The 26,907-nt window shown below is 40.9% G+C and overlaps 1 protein-coding gene and 1 pseudogene across 18 annotated transcripts in view; both read right to left on the bottom strand.

Annotated features, from left to right (window-relative positions):
- Positions 1 to 26,907, bottom strand: part of PHF21A (PHD finger protein 21A) — a 204,878-nt gene that overhangs the window by 160,357 nt on the left and 17,614 nt on the right. For 10 of the 18 annotated variants that reach the window (XM_075545830.1, XM_075545829.1, XM_075545811.1 and 7 more), the window contains 2 exons: positions 10,408 to 10,448; positions 1,801 to 1,937 (listed from right to left, as the gene is read on the bottom strand). In XM_075545830.1, coding sequence (XP_075401945.1) covers positions 1,801 to 1,854 — 54 coding nt within the window. In that variant the 5' untranslated portion in view covers positions 1,855 to 1,937; positions 10,408 to 10,448. Of the gene's footprint in view, positions 1 to 1,800; positions 1,938 to 8,944; positions 9,057 to 10,407; positions 10,449 to 10,938; positions 11,026 to 26,907 lie in introns of all 18 variants that reach the window. The other 8 variants (XM_075545814.1, XM_075545820.1, XM_075545822.1 and 5 more) reach the window with 3 other exon arrangements.
- Positions 24,618 to 25,267, bottom strand: LOC142446601 (large ribosomal subunit protein eL13 pseudogene; annotated as a pseudogene).

Here is a 26,907-nt window from a genome sequence, read left to right as displayed (position 1 = left end):
ATCATTTTAATCTGTAACGTAAAAATATAGCACACTAAATACATTTATTGTGAATATTCCAAAAAGTAAAATTACTGGCAGTTTAATATTTCAATGTCACACTTCGAAATAATTTTGAACACATCTATAAAGATTTCACACTAAAAAAAAACAGTTTATTTGAAGCTTTCCATTAAATTTGCATCTACCCTACTTCTGGGCAACTTGCAAATCTCATTCACTCAAAACTCACTACCATCAAGTTGATTCTGACTCACAGTGAATGAATGTATGGGACATGGCAGAACTCTGACTCACAGTGCATGTATGGGACATGGCAGAACTCTGACTCACAGTGAATGTATGGGACATGGAAGAACTCCGACTCACAGTGCATGTATGGGAGATGGCAGAACTCTGACTCACAGTGCATGTATGGGACATGGCAGAACTGCTGTGTGGGTTTCTAAGACTGTCTTTACCGGCGTAGAAAGCCTCAACTTTCGTAAGTGGGTTAGCAGGTGGTTCTGAACTTCTGGCCTTGAAGTTAGCAGCCCAACGCATAGCCACTTGTACCACCAGGGTTCATTAATAAATTTCCAAGATTGTCTCCCAACAATTTCAGAAATTAATCCTACACAGACTATTCGGATAAAATGATTTGGATAAAGCAAACATTGCTAAAAGATCTTTTCTCCACACTCCAACTTACACATCTAAAAGTAGTCTATTAATAGTAGTTGGCACTTTTGAGTAGCTGTGTGTCGCAATGTTTTTAATATATGTGTGTGCATGTGTGTGTATATACATATGGAGGAGCCCTGGTGTTTTATCTGTTGGGCTGCTAACTACAGGGTCTGTTGTTTGAAACCAACAACAATTCCACAGGAGAAAGACAAAGCTGAGAGAGAGAGAGAGAGAGAGAGAGAGAGAGAGAGAGAGAGAGAGAGAGAGAGAGAGAGAGAGAGAGGAGACTTTCTACTCCTGCAAAGAGTTACAGTTTCAGAAACCCGCAGAGACAGCTCTCGCCTGTCCCATCGGCATTGACTTGATGGCAGTGACTCAGCATTGACTCGACAGCAGTGAGTTTGACTTGTCTGAGTATGTACATGTACCACACATCAGGGGGCTTCAAAACTTTGGTGGAAAAAGTAGAATCAAAAGGCAATGGCACTTTCCCATAAACTTTTAAAAGCCCCCTTGTGTGTATATGTATTTTCTTAAGGTTCCTTTGGCCTGAGTACCTGAGTTAAAATGAAAGAATTGGGAAATTTAAACAGTTATGAAGTAATCATTTTCTTTACTAAGGAATGAAATCAAGGCATGAAACTGAGTCATCTAATCAATGTATCAGTATATGTGTGCGGGGGGGTAGTGATTAAAAATTTTTGGGAAAAATGGAACTGAAAGGGAATTTTCCCACAAACTTTGTGAAGCCCTCTTGTACATGGTACTTTATTGGATATCTTGTTACTTAACATACACATGTTAATTCACATGAACTAAGTCCTTCAAAAGAACCAAAAGGTAGAGACAAAAAGAGATCTTTCTTTCGGTATCTTTGTAATATTTAAAAATTCAGTTATTTTCTCTGGAAAGAAAAATTGGTAATATTTTATTAAAGTTCTTAAAAAGAAATAAGCACATAGGTACTATCAATGAAATTTGTTGAACAATGGAAAGCAAATGGCTCGATTCTTGGACAACTGTCTGACAGACTATTAAAACTAAAATGTGAAGTGACAACCAGAGAGGGGCTGTTTACTAATCTGAGCCATTATGTAACAGCACAATGTGGGAGAAGACAGAAAGGTAACATACCTGGTGAACCTGAATTTCCACTTTAAGAGCCTCCTGTAGAGTCTGCAACTCCATCCTCTACTGTCTCCACTTTCTCTTATGTCTGCTAATTCTCTAGTTTCTCCGTTTAAAATAACCAACTCGTCTTCTCACTGCAGCTGTAGAGATCATAAAATGTTGTACATGGTTATGTTGGACATAAAGAAAATATTCATGTCAAATGAAATAAATGATGTTAATTAAAAATAGTTGACCTTCTAACTAACTCGGAGCAAGAAATTTCCCAAATAGATTAAAAAAAAAAATCAGTACACACAAACTTTCCGGGTTTTATTCACTGAGCATTCTGCTAAAGGAAGAGGGGACACAATGGGCTGAATCTGGTCATAAAAACATCTAGGCGATGCTCAACACCATGTGACCTGTTGAGGGTACAGAGGTGAATAAGCCACCTTCTACCTAGCAGGGTTCAGTCTAGCAGGGCAGACTGTCACCATGCAGGATGTGTGGTGCTTTTAAAGAGACACACTACAACGTGGTCACACATTTTTAAACATCACAGAGTGAACTGGACAGTTCAGTGCCTCTCCGAGGTTAAAATGGGCCAAGGTACTTTCCTTAATAGTCTTACCTGGTTTTAAAAATGAAGACACTTAAAGAAATTCGGACACAATTTAAAATCTTACATATAGCACATTAACACTTAACACAGATTAAAACAGTGCAATGTATCCTCAAAGTCCTGGCTATTTTAAGACAAATGTATTGTGCACAACAACAGGTGAGAGAGTCTCGGCACTGAACATGCTTCCAGTTTCACAGAGAAATGCAGCTTCTTCCAAACCCAGGCAGACATCTTTGACGGTCTCTGGAGCTAACGTCCGAGTGTACATCTGATGCTCTCTGCACATGTGCTGTTCTGCCTGACCTTCCTCTGCTCATCACTTGAAAACCCCACTGCTGTCAAGTTAATCCTGCCTTGTGGGTCTTCGTGGCTGTGAGCATGATGGAAGCAGACTGCCAGGCCTTCCTTCCGCGGCACCGCTGGGTGGGTCTGAGCTGTCATCCCAAGGGTAGAGGTTGGGAACAAACCACATGCACCACGCAGGGCCCACCCCACCAGTGGGCTCGGTGGCTATTTTCTCCTTTCCGTTCTTTCTCGAATGTGGCCCTGGTCATATTTTTAGGCACTTTCCTGAGACACAAAAGCTGGTTTTACTTCAAATCTCTCTTCTTGGCACCTATGAAATTTGTAGTGCTAGCAGCTTTTCAACATTCTTGTAAACAGAACCAACCAAAGCCAAACCTGTTGCTATCAAATGGATTCCGACTCACAAAGAGATCCTACGGGGCAAGGTTGAACCTTGGAAATAGGATTTTCCAGGCTGTAATCTTTTAAGAAGCAGTCTGACACATCTCCCTCTTGTGGAGCAACTCGGGGGTTCCAATTGGTGGCGTTTTACTTGGCAGCTAAACCCCTTTAAAGAGCCTTTGAAGGAAGTTAGTAGAACCACTACTCTTCAAACTAATGATCTTCACACTTTCTAAAGACTACTTGCCTGTGCATCAAGTCTGCATTCAAGCTAATTTTCTAAGAGTTTTTCAAAACAGATTTAACAATTATAATGGAATCATTAACTACACAATGCATTCTTCTGAGTATCAGTTTTCATTATATTTGCTTAATTTCACTAGGCTTAAAATATCTGAGGCAATCTTTCCCTGGGGACTGACTGTATACTGCTATGCAATAAAAAAAAAACAACCTGATCTTACAAAAATATATCCTAAGGCTACATTTTTTTTAAATGTACATTTGTGAAGGGCAGGGAAGAGATTACAGGAGTCCTGCTAGGCCAACAGGCAAGCATTTGCCTAAAAGACAAAGAGCAGCCATCTAAAACCGCCAGCGGCCCTGCAGAAGGATTGCAGATGGGGCAATCCACTTCGTAAAAATGACCCTAACCCTAACGTACTGCCACAGAGTATGTTCTGATGCAGATAGAAAGGCTCATCTTTCTTCTCAGTGGCTGATGGTTTCGAACTGCTAACTTTGGGTCTAGCAGCCCACTATGTGTAACCCACTGCGCTAGTAGGGCTTCTTTCAGTAACGATTAGAGGCTAGGAAATCTATGGAAGCAGTTCCACTCTATTCCATAGTCACCGTGAGTTGTTAGAATGCACCTAATGGCACACAACAATACACCACCACCATGGGAAATTCCTGAAGAACAACACTGTTGACCAAATGATTTTATAAAGGAATAAATTTGGAGACAATTTAGAAAAGGAGACACTGATGAAGAAAGTGAAATCCTTCATGGAAAATAATAGGTTACAAGAATCAGGCATGTTATTTTGAACTTCTTATTTTACAAGTTTACAAAACTATTATAAATAAAACATAGTAATATAATCAAAGTGCTGACTGAGACCAAGAATGAGAACCCAAACCCACCACCATCAAGTTGACTCTGACCCATAGTAACCCCATATAAGGTTCCAGAGCCTGTAAATCTATTTGGGAGCAGGAAGCATTATCTTTGTGTCACCGAGTGACTGGTGTGTTGAATCACCGATCACTGCAGTCGACAGTCCAATGCTTACCTGACATTGCCACGTGGGTTCCTTTCTCGTGATCATTAGTTTATTCTAAATATAACCACAAAGATAAAACTATATCGTCACTTTAAATGTTAGGTACTAACACAATCTCCCTATTCAAATTCTTGATTTCTCTGTTAAAGTTTTATTGAAAACAGACTATTGAACCAATTCTAACTGCTCTGGACCTGTCGCAGGAAGCAGAGCTGTTCCAGGGGCTTCCAAGGCTGTCCCGCCTCATCTTTCTCCCACCAGCTTGAACTACTTGAAAATAGTACTTCAATTAATTCAAATTTTTCCTAAAATATGTAGCAAGGTTCTATCAGAAAGATGTGTCCAAAAACAATTCCTTATAATTTTTGTCAAATTAAGAATCATTTAAAAACCAATGGAGTATTTTCAGTATCACAAAGTCTTTTCACAGTAGTAACATACAACACTATAGTACAATTCAGTTAAAAAAACTCTGAATTAAACAGCAGGTTAAAAACACGGAGAACCTTCAACAAGCATGACAAAGGGTTCACACAGTTTCTGTGGAGAACTCACAAATTTTAAGAAGTAAGACGAAAAGGCAACTCACAAGAGGACCGACAGACATGAAGAACAGCCACCCTCCCTACAGTCATGGCAGGGTACATCCTGAGAAGCTCTGAGGATGGAACCGACAAAGAGTTCTCAAAATACTCCTCTGCATTGTCTAGTGGTGGAGTCTGGTGGTGTTTTCATAACTGCACACGGTTACCCCTGAGAGGCAGCACCACGGGTTATTTACCTCCTTCCTACAGGGTCAACATGTTCAAATGTTTCGACTTTAGTCTTAAAGTTGAAAAAATGTTTAACTGAAATGGAGCCTAACCCTGGAAAAAATGAACTGAGAATCAATAGATAAAAAGCATCCAAAAATTTCACACCGATTGAACAAAATATTCAAGAAACTAACAGTAAAACCAGGGTGTCACGTGAGCTTTAAATGTCAAAGAGTGGCTCGCATGATAAGCAGCCCGCAGCTCAGGTGAGCGAGGAGCTGACAGCTTTGACTGCCTTCATCAGACTGCTGCATGTGAAAAAGTGACGTCTGTTTGATGAGACTAAAAACACCAATTACTTATTTTATTTCGCAATAAAACTGAAGGGTTAAAAAAAGATCGTGACTAGTCATGGAAAAACTTATGAAGAACAAGAGGATTCATTTGAAATCCTTTTTCAAGAACGTCTCCTTCTAGGCAGCAATTTGGAGGGATTGGCCTATACCTAAAGGAACAAATTATGTACATATGCTGTATTTATGGCATACAAAAAAACCAATGTCTTGAAAAATATGTTGGGGGCTTAGGCAACTCATGAAGACATCATCTGAAGACTTCTTTGGGATAGTGTCTAGCATTCGTTGCTTCATTTGTAAAAGATGGTTAATAAGTTATTAATGACAAATCAGTTGCTGCCAGGTGCACATACATACACTCCCAAAACAATGATAAACACACTTTATTCAAGGATGATGCCTTTCACCACTCAGCCACTCTAAGCAACCATCAGAGAGGGCAATTCCCTAGCACAAACAGCAATGTTTGCAATCTTCCAAGTTGTACGAGGAGTGTCTAACAGTTTCTGGAAAGCAGGATTAAAAGATAATGGACATTTCCAAGAAGGTTTTGAAGGTCCCCCCCACCCCCGCCCCCGTAAATGTTAAACCTAATGGTTTCTCACTGTACACACACAACCCCCCTCCCCCTTCCCACAAAACACAGAAATATGTGCAACAGTCAAATCTCACCTTAAAAGGTAGCTGTGGATTCTGGGAAGACATTAATTGTGCCCCAAAACAAAAGAACCTGAATTTACTAACTCCTTGTAGTTCCACTCTCAGTTGTGTTTGTTTTTGTCCTTACTTGCGCATAAATCAGGAACAATGGGGACAATGGCTCACTGCCTGCGTGACTGTTGGTTGGGAGGTTTAAATAAAGGGAGCTACATGACCAGCCCTTGGTGAGTGACTGAGACTGTGCTATTCACACCAGTCCACCGGTGCCACTCACACAGCCCTAGAAGGCTCCATTACGGCACACTGCTAAGAAAACCAGAGGCTTTCCTAATTTCAGTCTCTAAGAAAGACACTTCTAAATAGTTCTGTTGTGTAATTCTGCTTGGAGATATGTGACCTCTAGGTCTTTGATTATGACTATAATAACTTACAGTCAAGCTGTAACTCGGACTTTACTTCTTTTTAAAATTTTTAAATCACTTTATTAGGGGCTCATACAACTCATCACAATTCGTACATACATCAATTGTGTCAAGCACATGTGTACATTCGTTGCCCTCATCATTCTCAAAACGTCTGCTCTCCACGTAAGCCCCTGGCATCAGCTGATTTTGCCCCCTCCCTCATGAACCCTTGATAATTTATAAACTATTACTCTGTCATATCCTACACTGTCCGATGTCTCCCTTCACCCACTTTTCTGTTGTCCGTCCCCCAGGAAGCAGGTTATATGTAGATCCCTGTAATCGGTTCCCTGACTACTTCTAAGGAACACTTTGCTCTGTGCCAAATTTGACATCAACCTTTCCTTAATCCTCTACTCATCAACCAACATGTACTCTAACAATGAGTCCATGAGACCGTGTGTCTTCAGAATGAACGCCCTAAAAACATGGAGCTCCATCTTCACTATGTGTATTTATTTGGTATCAGATTCCTCCCTCCTCTTTTGATCTGTATTCTCAGACACACTGTATAGGAATTTACTTATTTTTTAAAATGCATGTGCCAATATGATTGAATGACTGAATTGTATAGTATGTGAATTTTATGCCAATAATACTGTTAGAGAAAATACAGGCCAGTGTAAAAAGTAGAAAGTTTTGGTGTCTGTGTACATCCTTGTTACTTGTCACACACTTAAAATATAAATATCAGGTTTCCATTTTTTGTCAAGTACTTATTTCCTACTAAGCATATAGAGACAATAATGTTAATAAAACAATACCTTTAGCTTTTAACGTAACTGAGTGTAAAAAATAAACCAAGATGATAAAAATAATATAATTATTTTAATAGTACTTATTGAAAGTTTTAACTGATTAAAAAGAAATCCATATAAAAATGACAATGTAATGTTTGTTTTCTTAGCATTTAGCAAATGTTCTATAAATTCTGATTTATTTTCATAGTGGTATTTCTTTAAAGCTCCACAAGGTCAACAGAAAATGCTACTATCCAATGGGTTTGACAACACTGATTTTATTTTTTTTTAGCTTTTTCTAATACCTCTGAGTTTAATGTGCTTTTGTTCATCATGGACTCAATCTGCAATGAAGCTATGCCAACATATGATGTCTTGGACACAATATAAGGCAATTCTGATTTTAGTGGCTTTACCTTTGAATTCAGCACTTACTATGCTCAAACCCTGGTGTTACAGATGTTGGTAACAATTCATTTTAGCTAGTTAGACTGGTGTTTCCTAACTATTGAATTTTATATATTCATTCATATATATAGTGTATATATTCCCTCCTCACATGGTTATATTGCAAAGACCAAGTTGTAATACAAAAATAGAGAAAACCACATTAGATCACAAAATGGAAGATGACTACATCATTATACAACTGCCAAATAACAACATTACAAAACTGGCAAACCACTAAGAATTATGGTCCAGCCAAGTTGACACACAGCCTTAAGTATGACAGCAGAGGTACTCTTGCTTCTCACTTTGGCATTTGTTACTGTCAAGCATACGTCATTAATGCACAAAACAGTCAGACAGAGTTTTACTATGGGCATAAATGTAAACTGTCCCATAAGATAGTCAATAAGTGAGTACATACATGTATGCACACTTATACAAAACTATGTTCATGAGATCTAAATGTCTAAATGTCTTTGTGAGTGTAAAATACATATCTTTATGGGGTTTTGGGGAGGAGTTCCTTTTACACACTTAGACACACAAAATACCTTTTAAACAAGGGTTTCTGTGACATTTTGAGGTAAGCCTAGATGAATCCTCTCCTCCACCATCTACTTTCTACCATTCACACACATCCCAACAGTTTCTAACTCATCTTTCTGATGCCCAACCTAGGCTGTAACGTGACTTTTTCTTTTGGATTTCATATATATATATATATACACATACATACATATATATGTATATGTATATATTAAAAAGCCAACAACCAGGAAGCAAGCATGCATACAAAAATCATCATACCTTCACCTATCAGTAGGGTAATTAGGTATATTCAGAAATTCAAAGTGAAGGAGATTGGGGAGCAGTCTTATCTGAACCACAGGGTCAATGAGGCCAAGATTTTAGAAATGGGTTCCACACATACCAGAATGCTATTTAAAGCTAAAAGATTGTCCAGACAAGCTTGGCCAGAATCATACCAATATTCATCATACAAAATAGTCTAAGAGGGTCTGGTGGTCTCATAATAACCATTAAGTACTTAATAGGAAGAAGCGGAAGTCATGGGAGATAGATTTCAGATCAATAGAAGGAAGAACTAAGGATGAGAGCTGTACAAAAAAGGAATGGGTTACCTTATGAGGTAGTGGGCTCCCTGTCATTAGAAGTATTCAAGAATGCTGCACATCATATCCCCCTCTTGGAGATTCACAATGCACATTAGCATATTAAAGGTTCTGAGAAGTCCTGTAGTAAAGAAACCTGTTTAACTTTGTTTAACCCACATTCCCCAAATTCTTTGATCACAGATCCCATGCCACCCCCACCCTACCACAATAATACCTGTCTCTGTGGAACTGGAGCTCCTCAGCACCCACCCACCCACCTTTTTAAAACCCAGTATTCAATATGGACTCAACTAACCAGCTGTGGCGATTATGGACCAAGAGATGGCTACACACAGCATAAGGCTGGGCGAGAAGGCCTTCGGGGTTCGAATTCGAAGGCTCCATGGCTGTACCACACACGCCTCAAAGCAAGGGGTCAGTAGGAGGGTCTTATTTATAGTAAGAGATGCCGGCAGGGGAAGGCAAGTCGAAGAACCAGGTGGGAAAATACACAGTTAACTAGTTTCAAATGCCTCCCCTTCTATATCCACAGCTGAATTCCTAAAGGTGAGGAGAGCTACCTACCTCAAGGCCCCTAAGTTATTGAAAAGAAGTCATAAGTAACTATCTACTCCACCCACCAAGTTAATTGCTCTTTGAGAGAGCTTTTTCCCCAAAGGAGTAGCCTGGCATTGAGAGAGTACCCTACTCCAGATTCCCTGATAAGTTTAATTTTTTAACATAATACACACCAATTAAGGTTAATATGTTTGATGTTTAGTCACTAGACTGCCCTGTGTAATTTGTAATCTTGTATTAGATATTTAAAGAAATGATTAAGTCTGATGATTTAATAAGCCATTTTAAAAATCTATTAAAGTAGTATTAGGTATTAGGGGAAAATGTGTTTGCTTATATGATACACAGTTATATTTCTCTCTCCATCCGTTTGCCTCTTTTAAAAGTAAGACCAAACAACAAAACACTAACAATGTACTCTCACACATGAAGCAACTCCAACATCACGTTTAAGAATATAAATGCCAAAGAGCCCCAAATTTCCAAGTCAAGAGACCCATAGTTAGCCCTGACCTCGCCATTTTGCACATATACTTCAGCCAGCAAATTTAACAATTATTAAGTAATGCAAAACATAATGGGAACCTTAACTTTTGAATTTCCTGACTTCTTGATTCTCAGCCCTAACTAACTACTGCATTAAGGATGTTTTTCAGCGAAAAGGACCTCTAACATTTAATAGGTTATCAAATGTAGGAATATGCAAGCCTAGCAGTATTATTAGAAACACAAATGCATTTGAGATATGGCTATGTGAAATTAGACAAAAATTCGCTTTCACTCAGTGTAAACAGCAGTCTCATTTCTAGGAGAGCGCTGCTTTGCAGGTGGGGGAAGGGACTCACTGAGCCTTTGCATTATCCAGCTACCATCAAACACGGGATGGATGTCTTGCCTCAAAAAACACTCACCAATTTTGGGGAAACTTGCTCTCCTTCAGCTCTCCAGCCCCCTATAACAGAAGAAAGGGAAATGGAATTAGACTACAAACAGATTTATGAATAGCCATCAAAAACTGAAAACTGAATGATTTCTAATTTTCAAGAGGAAAAAAATTAAAGTCTCCCAAGTTTTAAATCCAATAGGAATAAGGGGAAGAGATAAGATTTTTACAACATGAAGTCAAGAGCAGGCAAATTTCTACCCCATTGGGTTGTTGTTATTTTTTTAAGAGAAGGGAAAGTAGCTGATAATAGACACACAGTATGAAGGTCCCTCATCTAAATGACAACAGACAAATATATTCTCATCCCCAGCAAATGACCTTCACTGTTAGTGGCTTTATAGTAACAACTTAAGTTAATACCAACAGCCCTGGGTCTGGCCCACTTAAAAGGTCTTTTTCCTTTTAACTCGGAGATGCATTTGCCTTATGTAAGATTTAAAAAGTACTAGCATTTTAAAATAACGCAGTCAGAATTTTAACGAAACTTTTCACTCACATTCTTAAGAGTCTCAGCCCTTTAGGTCGTAAGTCATCAATGCACACCGAGCCCCCTCTGGTACATCTCTAATTACTCAGTGATGGGCTGGAAAGGAAATCAAGGTGTGGGCCTCCTGGAGCCAATGCTCCATAGTGCTTCTGGAACACTAAGCCCCACTGAGTTGACTTTAAGGTCAGAAAAATCAAATCAGGTGGCAACGTTTATTTTAAACATTCTACATTTATATTTATAACATCCCTTGCCCTCCCCCCCAATTTTTAAAATAAAATCAATAAGCAAACATTAAAATCCTCCCCCCGCTAATATTTTGGCATTTAATGATTTAAATTCTATGCACCATACTGTAACACTGCATGTTTGAGTGTGTGGCACATGCCATTCAAATACCTGTACGTTGGAGAGCGGCCTTCCATATGCCTTAAACATCACAGCGCGCTTATTGCCTGATGCTACTCCAATCGAGGGAGTCCCCTGTTCCCTCAAGCTAGTTCAAAAGATCCTCATGTCGCCCAGACTATAAAGCTTGGTTTTATCATGTACAGTCATATCAAGCCCACAGTAAAATAATTCAAAAGAGATCCAATTCATGCTGTTAACATCCATTTCCAAAAGAAATTCAATTTGCTGTTCTATTCTGTTCTTTTCTTAAGCAGCAAGTTCTCGGGTCCACATAAATGAGGATATTAATTACCGAGGTTAGGATGACTCCCAACCTATGGGGAAATCATGCAACAATCAGGAATGAGACGGTTATTGGAAAAGTAGCCTGTCCATACTACAGATACCAACACGACTCTATGCCACTGAAGAGATGCCTAGAACAGTGCCAGGCACAGAGTAAATGCTCAATAAATGCTTGTGAAAAGAGTGAATTGACGGATGGACACTTAGGCTGTCGGTTCCCGGCTTATCTCCCTCTTAGCCTTTCTTGTTAGCTTTCTCAGGCTGGGGATAATGTCTTAGGCATCGATCTCCTACAGCAGTATTTGTTAAATGAATGACTTTGTAAAACTGCTCTCATCCAAACTGTTGCTTAGGAAGTAAACTATTACTGTTTTAAAATATAATAAACAGGGAAAGAAAGGCTGATAAATGGACTAAATTAAGACAAAAGAACTTCTGTTTATCAAAAACAAACAAACCAAGCCTGCCATTGTTGAGGGTGAAGCAGCAAGCTACAGAACTGAAGAAGACAACTGCAACAGAGATAGCACCGCCCAACAAGTTTCGCCCTGGCTTGTAGGTTCGTTCCTGGGTTGTTTGGGGCACTGATTCAGGAAATTGCACTGAATGGATCACAGCAGCCAAAGCTTCCTACATATGGTGTTCCACTGATTTTCAGCTATTGGTATAGCAAAACCGATCATTTACTCATTTATCCTATTTTTAAATATGAGAAGAATTCAGACTCACGAGTTACAGGGCAAGACAAAAAGAAAGGTAAGAAGTATTTGAAAAAGAATTAGGTATGAAGGGACTTCCAAGGGCACCTGTAGGAGCCCTGGTGGTGTAGACGGGACTCGGGCTGCCAATCAGAAGGTCAGTGGTTTGAACCCACCAGTCACTCAGGGGAGAAAGTCTGGGTGTTCAACTCCTATAAGCAGTTACGGTCTCAGGGGTCACTATTGAGTCAGCATAGACTCGATGGTAGTTGTGTTTGGTTTGGGGGTTGTCCCATGGAAGTGCTCACAAAGCTGCCTGCAGTAGACTGCCAGACTCACCAAAGTATTCCAAGTCTGACCGGCTAAGTGACTTCCCCAGTCACCACCCAAGTCAGTAGTGAAGCTGGAGGACCACTGACTAGCTCGGCCTTCCACTAGACCTCACTTCCTCCTCCCAGACTGAGCAGTTACCTCTCTATGAAGTAAATTACCATCCATACAGGTAAACTGTTTTGGAAGGATTCTTCATATAAAGTAAGCTGCAGAGAGCAAGTTTTGAAACCTAAGGTACTTTACAACTAAAGGAACCCCAAGATTAGGGTCCCAAAGAGCTGGCAAGCTCCACAATTCTGTATAATCAGATCTGCATATATGGGCATATGTTCAGTTTTCTGGGAAGAGGGTCCACTTGCTTCCATCAGATTCACCAACACGTTAGTTCAGATACCCAGAAAAGAGGAAGTGAGGCCACACCTAAACCTGTTGCCATCGAGTTGCTGTCTGACTGACAGCAACCCAGTAGAGAACAGGTGGAGCTTCACCGCGGGGCTTACAAGGCTGTCATCTTCAGGGATGCACTGCTGCATCCTACTGCTCCTCAGCTCACTGAAATGCTGTTCCACCAGTGTGATTCTTACACGCCTGCAGCAGAACTACCCAACTGTTTTTTTCAAAGAACAAGAAGCCAAAACCTAACCCACTGCCACCAAGACAATTCCAACTCATTGACTGACCCAACAGGACAGCTCAGAACGGCTCCTCAGGGTTTCTGAGACTGTACATTTAAAAAAAATCATTTTACTGGGGGCTCTTACAGTTCTTATAACATTCCATACATCAAGTGTATCAAGCATGTTTGTATATATGTTGCCATCATTTCCAAAGGGCTCATTTTCTACGTGAGCCCTTGGTATAAGCTCTTTTTACCCCTCCCTTCCCCACCCTCATGAATCCTTGATCAATTATCCATTGTTATTATTATTTCCTATCTTACACTATTGGCTCCCTTTACCCACATTTCTGTTATTAGACTGTAAAGCTTTATAGGAGCAAACAGCCTCACCTTTCTAGTGCAAAGCAGCTGATGGGTTTGAACTACTGACCTTGCAGTTAGCAGAGTTCAATGCCTAACCAGTCCCAACACGGGCTGCTCCTTCTAAAGACCTGACCTACAGCCATTAAGTTGATTCCCACCCACAGTGACCCTACAGGGCTCAGCTGGCTACCATTTGGAAAGTGGTGGAAAAGCAAAGCAAATCACGTCTTCTTGTAACTTAAGTATAATACCAAATGAACACCTAAAAGTAAGACTGATAGATAAAAGTGTGCTTCTTACATGACTCGCATACCAAACATTTGCGTCTGAAATGCAAGTTTTGTTTCTTCACATTAAGCTAACTGAAAGTCCATTTAAATTTGTTTCTCACATACATTCCACACTTGCAGCTACAAGAAGGTAGTTAAGAATTTTAACCATATTTGTTTGAATTTTTTAAACTTATATTTGTTCTTTAAGAATCCATTCAAAACACCTAAGTTGGAGTAAATGAAATTGGTTTGGGTTTTTTTTTTTTTTGCTTCCAGAGATGAGTATTATCTTGCTAATGTAACTTCACATGATTCACTGCTAACTACAGACTACTCACTTCTAGAACTTCACAAGGAGGTGCTTTTATTAGAGCTGGTAAAAAAAAAAAGATTTCCTATATGGTTGTAAAATTTTGAATGTTACAAATAAAGTACAGGTGATTAGTAACCACTTCTTCAGTACCTTTTGCAAGTATCGAAAGCCTTTTCATGCTAAAAATGTGAACTACACAAGTTTTGCTGTGAAAAAGCTCAATACTAGATCCTGACTTAAACGAGGCTAGTGTTTAAGTCACCCCACTACAAATGTTAAGGATTATGTTTGCAGCCTGTGTTCAATCAGAAATTTCGGTAAGGGACTAGAATAGCACAGATAATTGTCAGAGAAACTGTAAAATGTCACCTTATCCACAAGATTCAATTTCTTCTTCTCCCCTAGTAAAGCAAGCTGATAATAGTACAATACACCATTTTAAATACAGGAAGTTTGGTGCTTTTTAATCAACTCTTGCTAACTTCTAGCAGAAAGGAGCCCAAGTCTGAAATTAATTTAAATGATGATAAGAGGTTCTGAGACGAACCAGATCCCTCTTACCTCTGAGGGACACCCCTCCAGCACTTCCCGTTACTCTCAGGAAGGGTCCATTTTTCCTCGTTGCCTGGTCATGCCCTTGCTCCCACCTTAAAAACACCACACGCACACCCCCCCCCCCATCTCCCTATCCTCCTCGTGTAAAATCAAACTCACTGGAAGACTTAACCAAACTCTAAGTCTGCTTCTCCCATTCTCTACAGAAGCCCCTCCGGTGGCCTTAGCTGATTCGCATCAAGTTCACCAAGGGCAAGACAGGGACGCCTCAGCCCCTGCTTCTTGTGCAGCAGCATCTGACTCAGCTGCTCGTTCCTTCCTTGGAATCCTTCCTGGGCATCGTGACCCGGGACACCATTCTCAACTCCTTCCTTTTGCTGGTTCCTCCTCACCTCTAAGACTCACAGTGTCGGCTTGCTCATGGGGCAGTTCTGGGAAACTTGAGTGATCTCACCCAATTTCATGGCTATAAAAAGATGAACATCACTGGGTGATTCCGAATTTTTCTCTCCTTTGCTTAACTATCATCCACGAAACATTTTCAACACGGTTGCCAAATAGGTATCTGAAAGTCAACCTGTCCAAAACTAAACTGATAATTAGCGCCCAGCAGCCTCCTCCTCAGTCATCCCCTTAAGTGACAACTCATCCCTTCAGGCCCCAAACCTTCAAGTTATCACGAAGTCCTCTTTTCTCCACAAGTCATAACCAATGAGCTAGCAGGCACGCTGACTCTCCTTCAACACACATGAACTCTGAGCACTTCTCTCACCTTCACCGCCACCGCTGTCATTCAATTCATCACCATTCTGCATCTAGACAATTGGAACAACCTCAGAAGTGGTCATGCCATTCCTAAGCTTGCCCTACCTACTGCCTCCTGTATCAGCAACCAGAGGGATCTCTTAACATTTTCAAAGTGATACTGTTACTTCTCTGTTCAAATCCTCCAATGGCCTCCCATAATCTTCTATGAAAAAAGCAAAAGTACTGTGCCAGTGGCTTCCAGGTTCCAAGTGACTTGGGCTCCCCCTAGTCTTAAGACCTTTAGCTCCTCCCCCTTCGCCAAACCAAACCAGCCACGGGGCCTCTTCTTGGTACCTAAAGCACAGCAAGTAAATTCCCTCTGGGAATAATAAAAAAAAAAGGGCAGCTGAATGCTTTTTGCTCCCAAGTCTTCATGGCTCACATCCTCAAAATATTTAGGAAATCAAGGGTGGGAAAAAAACTGAAATAGAGGCTAGAAGTGTCAGCTGGCTTCCCTTGCCAAACTTTTACTCGTGATTTTCGCCATACTGAGAACATTCATTTCACATCTTTTCTCTGCACACCTCAATCTCATCCAACAATTAGGGTTCAGATAAAGGACCACTGATTAATGGAGACCTCCCTTAACCATCCAATTCCCCAGTCTTTGCTTCCTTTGAACTTAAGGAATATGTAGTATCATCTCTCTCATCCATTTTAGAATTCAACCACATACTGCCCCACATGACTCCTACAGGCTCACCTCCCTGACTAGTAGTAGAGGTGTTATCTAACACCTGACTGGGTAGTTTCAGTGCCCGGCACAATGCACGCAGTCTGAGCTTGAGAAATGTGAGTCCAACTAACCCACAAAAGTCAGAGAGGAGAGGCTAACTGTGGGAATTTTCACTAGGTCTTTTTACAATATGTATAGAAACCTGTAAAATGATCTACTTAGGGGTTAAGAAGTCGTGAGAGAAAGGAACGGAAAGAAATCTTGCCTCGTCATACTAAGAAGTACAAACATCTTTATTTACGAGCCCCCACAGCTCACGAAGCTGTACTGTAACTTTTTGAGCTTAATCATCATGATGAAAGCTTTTAAGTTACAGATGAGAAATTGGTAAATCACCTCATATCCCAAGACAACTCAAACTTGATCTTAATAATAATCAGTTAACCTCAGGACCAAAACTCTTGCCATCAATAACATCCAAAAAACAAGCGAGGCATCTGGAGGCATTACAAAGGGGCTGGGCTTATTTGGAGGCACAGGGATTTAAGCAAGTACCTCCTATTAACGCTAATGGGAGTTCTGGGTGCAAACCAGGAGCACCAAGGTGGGGATCAATGCCCAGCCCTGCATCTGCGAAACCCTTTCTGCTGCACTAACTGTAACTACTGGGAGTTGTTCTCTCAAAAATGGGATAATAGACCTAAATCCCACGTCTCTAAAGCACAGAGATAATGCAAATAAAAGTCACTAAGGAAGGTCACTGGTAAACACCAGATTAAAAAAAAACACAAGTAAGAAACTAAAGTAAAAGAACAATGAACTCACTAAGAAAAAAATTTTTAAATAGCATTAATATGCACAGAAGGAACTAGTGTAGATAAGTTGCCTCACACAAAAACAAACTCAACAGGACTAAAACACTCCGTTTTTTTCTTTTAATTATAGCGCAGTAAAGCCAACTACGGCTCCAACATGACAATTGCCGGGACGGGCAGTGCTTAGTTCTGTTGAGGTTGAGTCGGAACTGACTCAGTGACACCTAACACCACCTCCTAAAACCAAAAGTGTGTACACACATACACACACACACTTCCTCCCCCATAGAGTCCAAGTACACTACAATTCTTGCTTTTTAAAACACAGAAAGCTTCTGCTGCATTGATAGCCAAGAATAATCAGAGTACTTTCAGACAAACGGATAACGATCATAAGCTGCCAAAGACGACCAAAACAAAATAAAAAATTATAGCACCTTATTGTGCTCCATCCTGCCTCTCTTCTCAATATAGCACTGCTGTACTCACCAGGCTGGAAAATGAGCAGGTGTCTTTCAGGTTATAGAAAAATTAGTGAAAGACACACACACACACACACACACACAAAAACACACAAAAAGGAAGTGATGTTGGATCACTTGAAGGAGCTTCAGAAATGCCAGGCTTTGCAGCAGGCCTACAAAACACAGAGCAGGCCTTTCCAAAGAAGTGCGGGAAGGCCAAGGTCTTTCTTAAACCCACACCTCAAAGACTACAAGCATTAACATTTACTTCAATTACAATGACAAGGCGGTGGTACCAATTCCTCTTTCAAAAAAGCAAGAACAAATTTAAGGTGCCCCCCACCACTTGCATTGCCCGAAGAAAATCTCTCTGGCTGCAGATTTTGCGCCACAACACCAAAAAGAACTGACTTCAGGCCTGAAAACTAAAAATGATTCGAGACTGTACTAGGGGGGGTGGGCTAGGGGGGTGGGGGGTGTACTTATTTAGCAACAACAAAACCCCATGCAGTCCAACATAATGATTCTTTATCATCACTGCTATCACAGTGAACATTTATCTTTTCATCTGTACTCTGAAATGTCATTGGGAAATTGAAACAGCTACATATGCTGGGGATTTAACTTTTGAAACAAAACCCACAAAGAAACAGCCATCTTTAAGTACAAAGCCTCAATCACACTGATAAGCAAGTGGTCCCGAACTTGAAAGTGAAAGCAATACAAACCTCAGAAAGAAGTTGTTTGCTTGATATGTTAGCCTTTAAAACCAAAAATATGTTCTGATACAGGCGACTGAAATCAGGGCTTCCATTAACCTTGTTTAAAAAAAAAAAATCCCATGAGCATGGATTTTTTTTCCCTAAGTCTCTTCATCAGAGCAGCATGGGGTCCCATTAGGCACCCTATTTTACTTCCACCTTATAAATAACGTTAGCGATTCGCTATTTCCATGGAAACCAAGTACAGAGAACCCCACTTAAATGAATACCGGTTAAAGGAGTAAGTTTTATTTGAGAAAGGTTTTGCTGCTCTAGATGAACTCTACGGGGGAATACTACAAAGTCTTCTTAAGTATAATTTTAAAAAATATATCTTTGGTGTAGAGGGAGCTTATTAAAGGTCCTGCTAAATAAGTACACTCCTTGCGTTCAGCTAAACATGCCAAAGAGCATCGTAACACTGAAGATGCATTTTCAATGTACTGCACAGGGGCTTCGATGGGCAACTTCCAGCGACGATGCTTCTCCACGCACTGGGGTGGAATAATCACCCCTATGGGCCTAATTTAAACCAATAAAAGCAAGAAAATTCAGAAGAAGGCTACCGTCACCTTGTTGTGACGAGTACTGAGTAAGACTCATAACTGCAGGCACGTGAACAACTTACTGCCCCTCCAAAGAGACACAAATGGCTTCAGTGCTTAATCGTGGTACCAGGCCTAAGGATTGCAAGCAGCTCAAAGTTCCTCTTCAACAAGTCATCTTATGAGTTAGGACATGCTATTCTTTAGTCAAGCAATGCACGCATGCTATTTAAATAGAAAAGAGACTAGAAAGGAAAGTTCGGACAGGATTCCGTGATCAGCAATGGTAAGCTGGCTTACATATTGCTCGGCATGCATTGGAAATGACCATTATTGGTGGTCCGAGCCAAAGCCACAGAGCCACATATGTACTAAAAACCCTGCAATTTCCTAGCAACAGCAAGTTCACAACTCATCATCTTGTAGTTTCTAAAGACAAAAAGGGTAAGAATAAATACTCCAACGTGTCCAGACATCTTCAGCAATAAGTTGTAAGAGAAGTGAGAACAGTACCATCTTAAAGCAGGTGGCCAGCACTGCATTGACAACGGGTAAGAAGAGCTACATTCCTGCACAGACTTTCCTTCCAGTTTACCACTAGGTCTATTTGTACTACGTATTTTGAAAGCATAAGATTACTTTCCTGTTTTGTTGTACACATCATAAAGACTAACAGAAAGCCGATAGCTGCTGAAGTTGGATAATGAGTACACGGTGTTTATTAAGAGCATACACTATGTCTTATTTGTTTCTAAATGTCTGCAATAAGGTTTTAAAAATAATCCGATGGCTAAAATTAAAGCTCTGGTCTCAAATATGGTTTTCTTTCCCTCCCTCCCCCCAGTAATAAGTGAAAAATAGATTGAGTGTGTTAGAGAGCTTAGAAGTTACTCGACTTGAATCCAGCACAGCCTTGTTACTTTTGTTGTTAGTTGCTGTGGAGCTGATCCCACCCATGACCAAATCTGAAACAAACTGGACAGACCTGAAAATGAGGGCCCGCTATCACCTGAAGAAACATACAAGATCAGTAACATGTAGCTCATTTTTGTTGCACTTTTCATGTAACGGTTTTGTGTTTTTAAGAAACTGAAGGTTTGCAGCAGCAACTCAACCTCTAGCCAGAGGGCATGAGCCACTTCACTTGTCCAGTGGCATGCTCACTTGGTGTCTTCATGCCTCCTGGTGATTCTCACAATAGTTCACAGCTTCTCCTAATGCGCTTGCACACTTAACAGACTACAGTATAACTAACTTTTACAAGCACTGTGAAACAAGTCCTATGACGCGCTTTACTGGAGCGGTCTGGGAGGGAGTGTGCAGCCTCTCCGAGGCATGCCCATACCTAACCCAAAAAGCATCAGTCACAGTGCACATTTTACAAACGAAATGAAAGAAATGCTAGCCTTCTTAGTTAAAATACTTTCATAATCCTCAACATTAATATTTCCATTTCTTCTCAGATCATGTCCACAGGCCTGCAGGAGCCCACTGCCAGAGCCCAGAGCTAGTAAATGGCTATTTCCCCTCTCCTAGATCAGTAACAAGCCTGCACCTTTCCTCACTACACCCCTACTTCATTTCTAGAAAACCTCCAGCAACTTTTAAAGCAAAAAGGTATTTTTCTCTCCTCTTCCTTCATCCACATACAAAACGTTTTCAAAAATACTCAGTTACTTCCCAAGTGATTTTAAGCTACCTGATTACGCAATTCCTGGCCAAAGGCCCAAAGTAGGGGGAGGGGTGTCAACAAGTGTTAAATCCTTCAGGTCCTGACAGCAGATCTCCCTATTTGAAAAACTCTGGGGTTTAGGTGGTTTGTTTGTTTTTTCTAATTTGAAAAGTCATTATAATGACTTTTTTGATGAGAAACAAAGAAAGTGGTTTGGTGGGACGGTGACTAGCAGACAGGTGGTGGTAAAAGCAGAGGAGATACTAAAACAACAGGTACAGGAAAGGCAGGGAGGGCGAAAGCTCACCTCTGTAAAGCAGTGACCCCCCCCCCCCCCGCCTGCACCCAGTGAACCCGACTGCTTCCTGTGCCTATGAAACGGAGTTTCACCTGTCAACAGCCACAACAGCTTTTAAAATTAGGTAAATATAAACCAATGTTCGAAACGGTCTGATTCTTTAAGTCAACTTGAAGGATTCTAGCAACGTAGTCCTAACCCAGGTATTTATGAAAATGAAACACACTTTAAAGCTTTCTACACTCTCATTGAAGCAAAAGAAGTATTTCTTATGGGGCCCCAATTATGTTTTAAAATAAACTTAACACTGCATATATATATATATATACATATGCTAATTTAAAAGCTAAAGGTTTTTACTGCAGGCCACTCAGCTATTGTAAAGTACGGTACGATTACTTTTTTTTTTAGCGGAAAGAAGACTATACAACCTGACGTAAAGGCAGCTTAATTTTATAAATTATCAGTTAAGCTGAAGCACAACAATTTCATCAAAATAACCTTGCTGGAATTTCTGCTCAGAAAGAAGAAACATTGTTTTAGGAAGACAGACAAAATACAACACAGTAAATATATCTATCCCCTACTAGGCCCTTATCAAGAGGTTCAGTTGCATTCATAAAAACAGAAAGTTATCGGAAGCTCTTATACTTCCGTAACTCAAATTTTTGCTAGTGCTAACATACCATATTCAGGATGCTTTGCCAATTTATTACAAATGCTGGATCCCATAAAAAAATACACTGGTGAAAAATCAGAAAGTGCTCAGATTTAAATGTGTAAGAAATGAATAAAAGTAGTCATGTGATATATATAATGATCTTTCCCCCTCATCACTTACTGGTTTCAGGTAGGTGGTGGGGATATCGATAGATAGCATAGAAATGTAATAAAACTCAATCCTTAAACACAAAACACTTACTTCTGAGGAAATCACTTAAGGCAAAGGTTTAAACAGCGGCTTTTCTCATAATCAACTTATAATCTGGCCATTTCTAGACTCAGTATAGGTTGCATACGACAATATTCAGAGAAATCTATAATTACCCTAAGACAGACCAGGCACTAACAATCTCACAAAGGCAGAATGCCTCGCAACAAAAAGTAACTAAACTGCGTCAGTCATTACTTCTTGCAATGAGGGATCACCGAGTACGCTCTGGCTCATAGGGACTTCATGCACAACACAAGGACACTGCCCAGCTCCGTGTCGCCGCCGTTTGCTCCAGCCGTTCTCAACCCGTGGGTCGCCCCATTCATCACAGCAGCAAAGTGACCATGATGAAGTAGCAACAAAAATAACTTTATGGTTTGGTGTCACCAGCACCGGAGGAACTGCTGAAGGGTGGCGGCGTGAGGAAGGTTGAGAACCGCTGCTCCAGACAATGGTCGCGAAGGTTGAGCCCCTGGTGTGAGTGCTGCCTCAGGCCATGTGTACAGGACCTTCTTTCTCTTGCTGTGGCTCACCTTTTCCAGGGATTAATCCCAAGTCCATGGGACAAAGTCTTGCCATCCTTCCTTCTGGCTGTACTTATTTCTAGACAGGTCCTTCTTCTGGCAGATGATGGTATAGTCAATATTCTTCGCCCACACCCAAATTCAAAGGCACCCATTCTCCAGTTGTCCTTACTATTTGTCCAGCTTTTGTGACTGAAAACACCATGACTGGACAGCACATTACTCCTCAAAATCACATTTAAAATTTTTTTAACACTTTCAAAGAGATCTTTTGCAGCATATCTGCCCAATGCATTCCATTATCTGATTTCTTGACTGTTATTTCTATGGCTGTAGATTGTGGATCCAAGTAAAATCAAATCCTTGACAACTGAAATCCTTTCTGTTGATCATAATGTCACCTATTGGTCCAGTTATAAGGATTTTTGTTTTTTGTGGGGGTGTAATCCAAACCAAAGGCCATAATCTTTGATCTTGCTGTCTTAGATGCTTCAAGTCATGTGTCATTTGCGTATCTCAGACTATTAATGAGCCTGCTTCCAGTCTGATTCATGCTCTTCTTCATAATAGCCCATCTTCCTGGATTACTTCGTCAGCATGCACACGAAGGATGGTGAAAAAAATCTAGCCTGGTGTATCCCTTCCCTGATTTCAAACCTCCCCCTGTGGCTTTCCTCTGGTCAAGACCGCCTAGGACCTGCATGAGCACAATGGAGTGTTCTGGAATTCCTGTTCTTCACAATGTTATCCATAATTTATTATGACCCACACAATCAAATATCTTTGCATAGCCAATAAAACACAGGTAAATAGCTGGCATTTTCTGTTTTCAGCCAAGATCCACCTGACACCAGCAAATAGCTCTCGTTCCACAGCTGTTTCTGATCTGGCTCAAATTTCTGACAGTTCTCTTTCCATATATTGCTGCAACCATTTTTTATCATCAGCAAAATTTTACCTGTGCATTATCTCAATATTATTAAAACCTTTCACATTCTATGAGGATTGTATTTCTTCGGAATGGGCACAAATCCTGAAATCTCTTGCAGTAGTTGGCCAGGTAGCTGGCCCTCCAAATTTCTTAGCATAGATGACTATTTCCTGTGTTGCACCTGTTTGTGGAAACATCTCAATTAGTGCTGCATCAATTCCTAATGCCTTGTTTTTTTAGTACACCTTAGACTTCTTCCTTCAGTTATAAAACACAGTCTACCTTCCTCAAATAATACAGTAGCTCTTTTCTATATTTTTTATGCTTCCTGCATCATTCAACATTTTGCTCATAAAAACAAACAATTAAAACTCGCTGCCACTGAGTCGATTCCAACATATGTGACCCTGTACGGTTGATCAGAACTGCCCTTTGGGGTCTTAGACTTTGAACTTTGAATCTTTTTTTTTTACATTTTATTAGGGGCTCATACAACTCTTATCACAATCCATACATATACATACACCAATTGTATAAAGCACATCCGTACATTCTTTGCCCTAATCATTTTCAAAGCATTTGCTCTCCACTTAAGCCCTTTGCATCAGGTCCTCTTTTTTTTTTTTCCCACTCCCTCCCTGCTCCCCCCAGACTTTGAATCTTTATGGGAGCAGACAGTTTCCTCTTTCTCCCGTGCAGTGGCTGGTGGGTTTCAACCACAGATCTTGTGGTGAGCAGCTCAATGTGTAAGTAGAGCTCCTACTGGTGTAGTGGGCTCTGTGCTGGGCTATAACTGCAAGGTGAGGAGTTCAAACCCACCAGCCATTCTACAGGAAAAAGATGAGGTTGTCTGCTCCCACAGTTACGTAGTTAATCTCAGAAACCCACAGAGGCAGTTCTTCTCATTCCTATAAGGTCACTAAAAGTTGGAACTGACTCCATGCAATGAGTTTGCTTTTGAGTTTTTGGTCACTTTGCACATTGAATCCTTATACATTGTAATACGAGGCTTGAATTTTTTCTTCAGTTCTTTCATCTTGAGAAATGTCAAATGTGTCCTTCCGTTTTGGTTATCTAATTCCAGGTCTCTGCATTTCATCACAATGCTGTCTTGTTGAGGTACCCCCCTTTGAAGTCTTTGGTTCAACTTCTCTATGTCATCATTTCTTTCACTTTAGCTACTCTACATTTAAGAGCAAATTTCTGAGCTTTTGCTTTCTTCACGTATGACAGTGGTTCTCAATCTTCCTCATGCCATGACCCTTTAATACAGTTTCTCATTGTGTGGTAACCCCAACCGTACAATTATTTCGCTGATACTTCATAACTGTAATTTTGCTACTCTGTGTGTGTGTGTGTGTGTGTGTGTGTGTGTGTGTGTGTAGAGTTTATTAAAGGCCCTGGCAACATTACTACTTCTTCTCCACATCCTGCTCTGCAGCCTCCTTGGCCCTTTTCGCTCGGATACCAAAGAGCCGGGCGTTGGCACGGGCCATGCGGAGACTGGCGAAGGCCTTGAAGTCCTTCTCTTCTTGCGGGATGACCCGGGCTTTCTCCTTCTTGTAGACGTTTCGGATGGGCATCAAAGGTCCACTAAGCTGCGTGGCTAGTTTGAGTTCCTCCGCAGAGCGGTCTCCCTTCTTGGGGGCCGAGGGCTTCCTAGGGAAGAGGATGAGCTTGGAGCGGTCCTCCTTCAGCTGCTGCACATTGGCCTGCAAGGACTCCGTGGACTTGTTCCGCCGCCTGGGGTCTACGGAGATGCCGATGGTGCGAGCCACCTTCTTGTGGATGCCCGCCACCCTCAGCTCTTCCAGGCTGAAGCCTCGGCCTGCACGGACTTTGGTGTGATAGCGCACCGTGGGGCAGCGCACGATGGGCCGGATGGGGCCGGACGCGGGCCGCGGGGCGATGCGGCGGGCTTTAGCTTGTCGTGCCTTGCGCCTGCGTATCTTCCGCGCCGGCTGGTTGAACCACGTGGACACACGCCGCTGCCAGTCCTTGTGGAAGTGGGGCTTCAGGATCATGCCATTCCGGCTGGGCGCCATGATTGCCTACGGCCCTCTTCCAGTGAGGCCCTCTTCCAGGTGGAACGGGCAAGCGGAAAGCAATTTTGCGACTCTTATGGTCATGTAAATATCTGATATGCAGGATGTATTGTCATTGTTACAAATTGAACTTAAAACATAGTGATTAATGACAAAAACAATATATAATTATATATTGTGAAATATTTATTTCTAATTACAAATAAATAAAATTTTGTCTGGAAGCATAGTGCAGCATGGGTAGCAGTCTTCAAGGTGGGTACTTGTAGGTGGGCGTATCTGCATGTGGGAGGACACGCCTGGAGACAGATAGAGGACCGGTGTCTCAGTTCCTAAGACCATCGAAAATATGTGTTTTCCGATGGTCTTAGGCGACCACTGTAAAAAGGTCGTTCAACTGCCAAAGGGGTCACAATCCACAGGCTGAGAACTGCTGATGTATGGTGTCCTCCCCTGGTCTTCTGTTCAGTGTGCCATATCTGTTCATGAGATGATCTCTAAATTTGAGTGGGTCATACTCAGGGTTATGATTTTGGGTATCGTGGACCTGTTTTCATTTCCTTCAGCTTGAACTTGAATTTGCATGTGATCAATGCATGGTCTGTTTCTGATCTTGATTGGTTTGATGACACCGAGCTTGCTTCTCCATGGTTAATTTCCAAAACTGTAGATTTGATTCCTGTGTATCCCCCATCTGGGATCGTCCATGTTTATGTGGAAAAAGAGTATTTCCAATAGGTAAGGTCATAAGACTGACAGCATCATATCTATCACCAAGGCTAATTTCCAACTACTGATCCTTCTTCTGCTTCCAACTTTTGCATTCCAATCATTAATAATTCCAATTAATAATTGGAATAATTAATCATTCCAATCAAAATAATTCCAATAATTAATGCAAACAGTGCATCTTGATTGCATGTTCGATCAATTTCAGACTTATGAAATTGATAAAAATATTCAAGCTTCCATGAACTTTGGCATTAATGCTGGTGTTTAAATGTAACTACCAGTCATACTAACTAGTCTTCCTTACATGGCTACTATCCGATCAGCGAACTTCATGAGCTTCGGAACAGGATACGGGAAAGTTAATGACAGATGCCATTCCTCTTCAATTTGCCATTTGTGACATAGCAAAACATATGACTGATTCAAAACGGTCACTACTTCAGCTAATGCCTAGGATATCGATCTTCAAGTGTTCCATTTCCTTTTACAACCTCCAAGTTTCCCAGATTCATACTTTGTACATTCCATACTCGGATTACGAATGACTGCTTGCAGCTGTTTCTTCTATTTGGAGCCAAGGCACATCAGCAAATGAAGGTCTCGAAAGCGTTACTCCATCTACATCAGATCCACTGTACGTTGAGGAGGTAGCTTTTCCCCGGCGGTATTTTGAGTGCCTCCCAACTGCTACTACATAAAATAGTGTGCTACTGCGATTCATAAGGGTTTTTACCAGCCGTTTTTTGCATTTGTTGTTCTTTTTAATGTAGATCACCAAGTACTTCTTCCTAGCCTATCTTAGTCTGAAAGCTCTATTGAAACCTACCCAGCATGTGTCAGTCACCTCGGCACATGTATCGGTGGCATTCCTTCCAGTATCACAGAAACATGCAAACCACCGCAATGGGATAAACTGACAGACGAA

This window comes from Tenrec ecaudatus, chromosome 4 (genome assembly GCF_050624435.1).
Source record: "Tenrec ecaudatus isolate mTenEca1 chromosome 4, mTenEca1.hap1, whole genome shotgun sequence".
NCBI lineage: Eukaryota > Metazoa > Chordata > Mammalia > Afrosoricida > Tenrecidae > Tenrec > Tenrec ecaudatus.
This window is presented reverse-complemented; position numbering and strand designations above follow the sequence as displayed.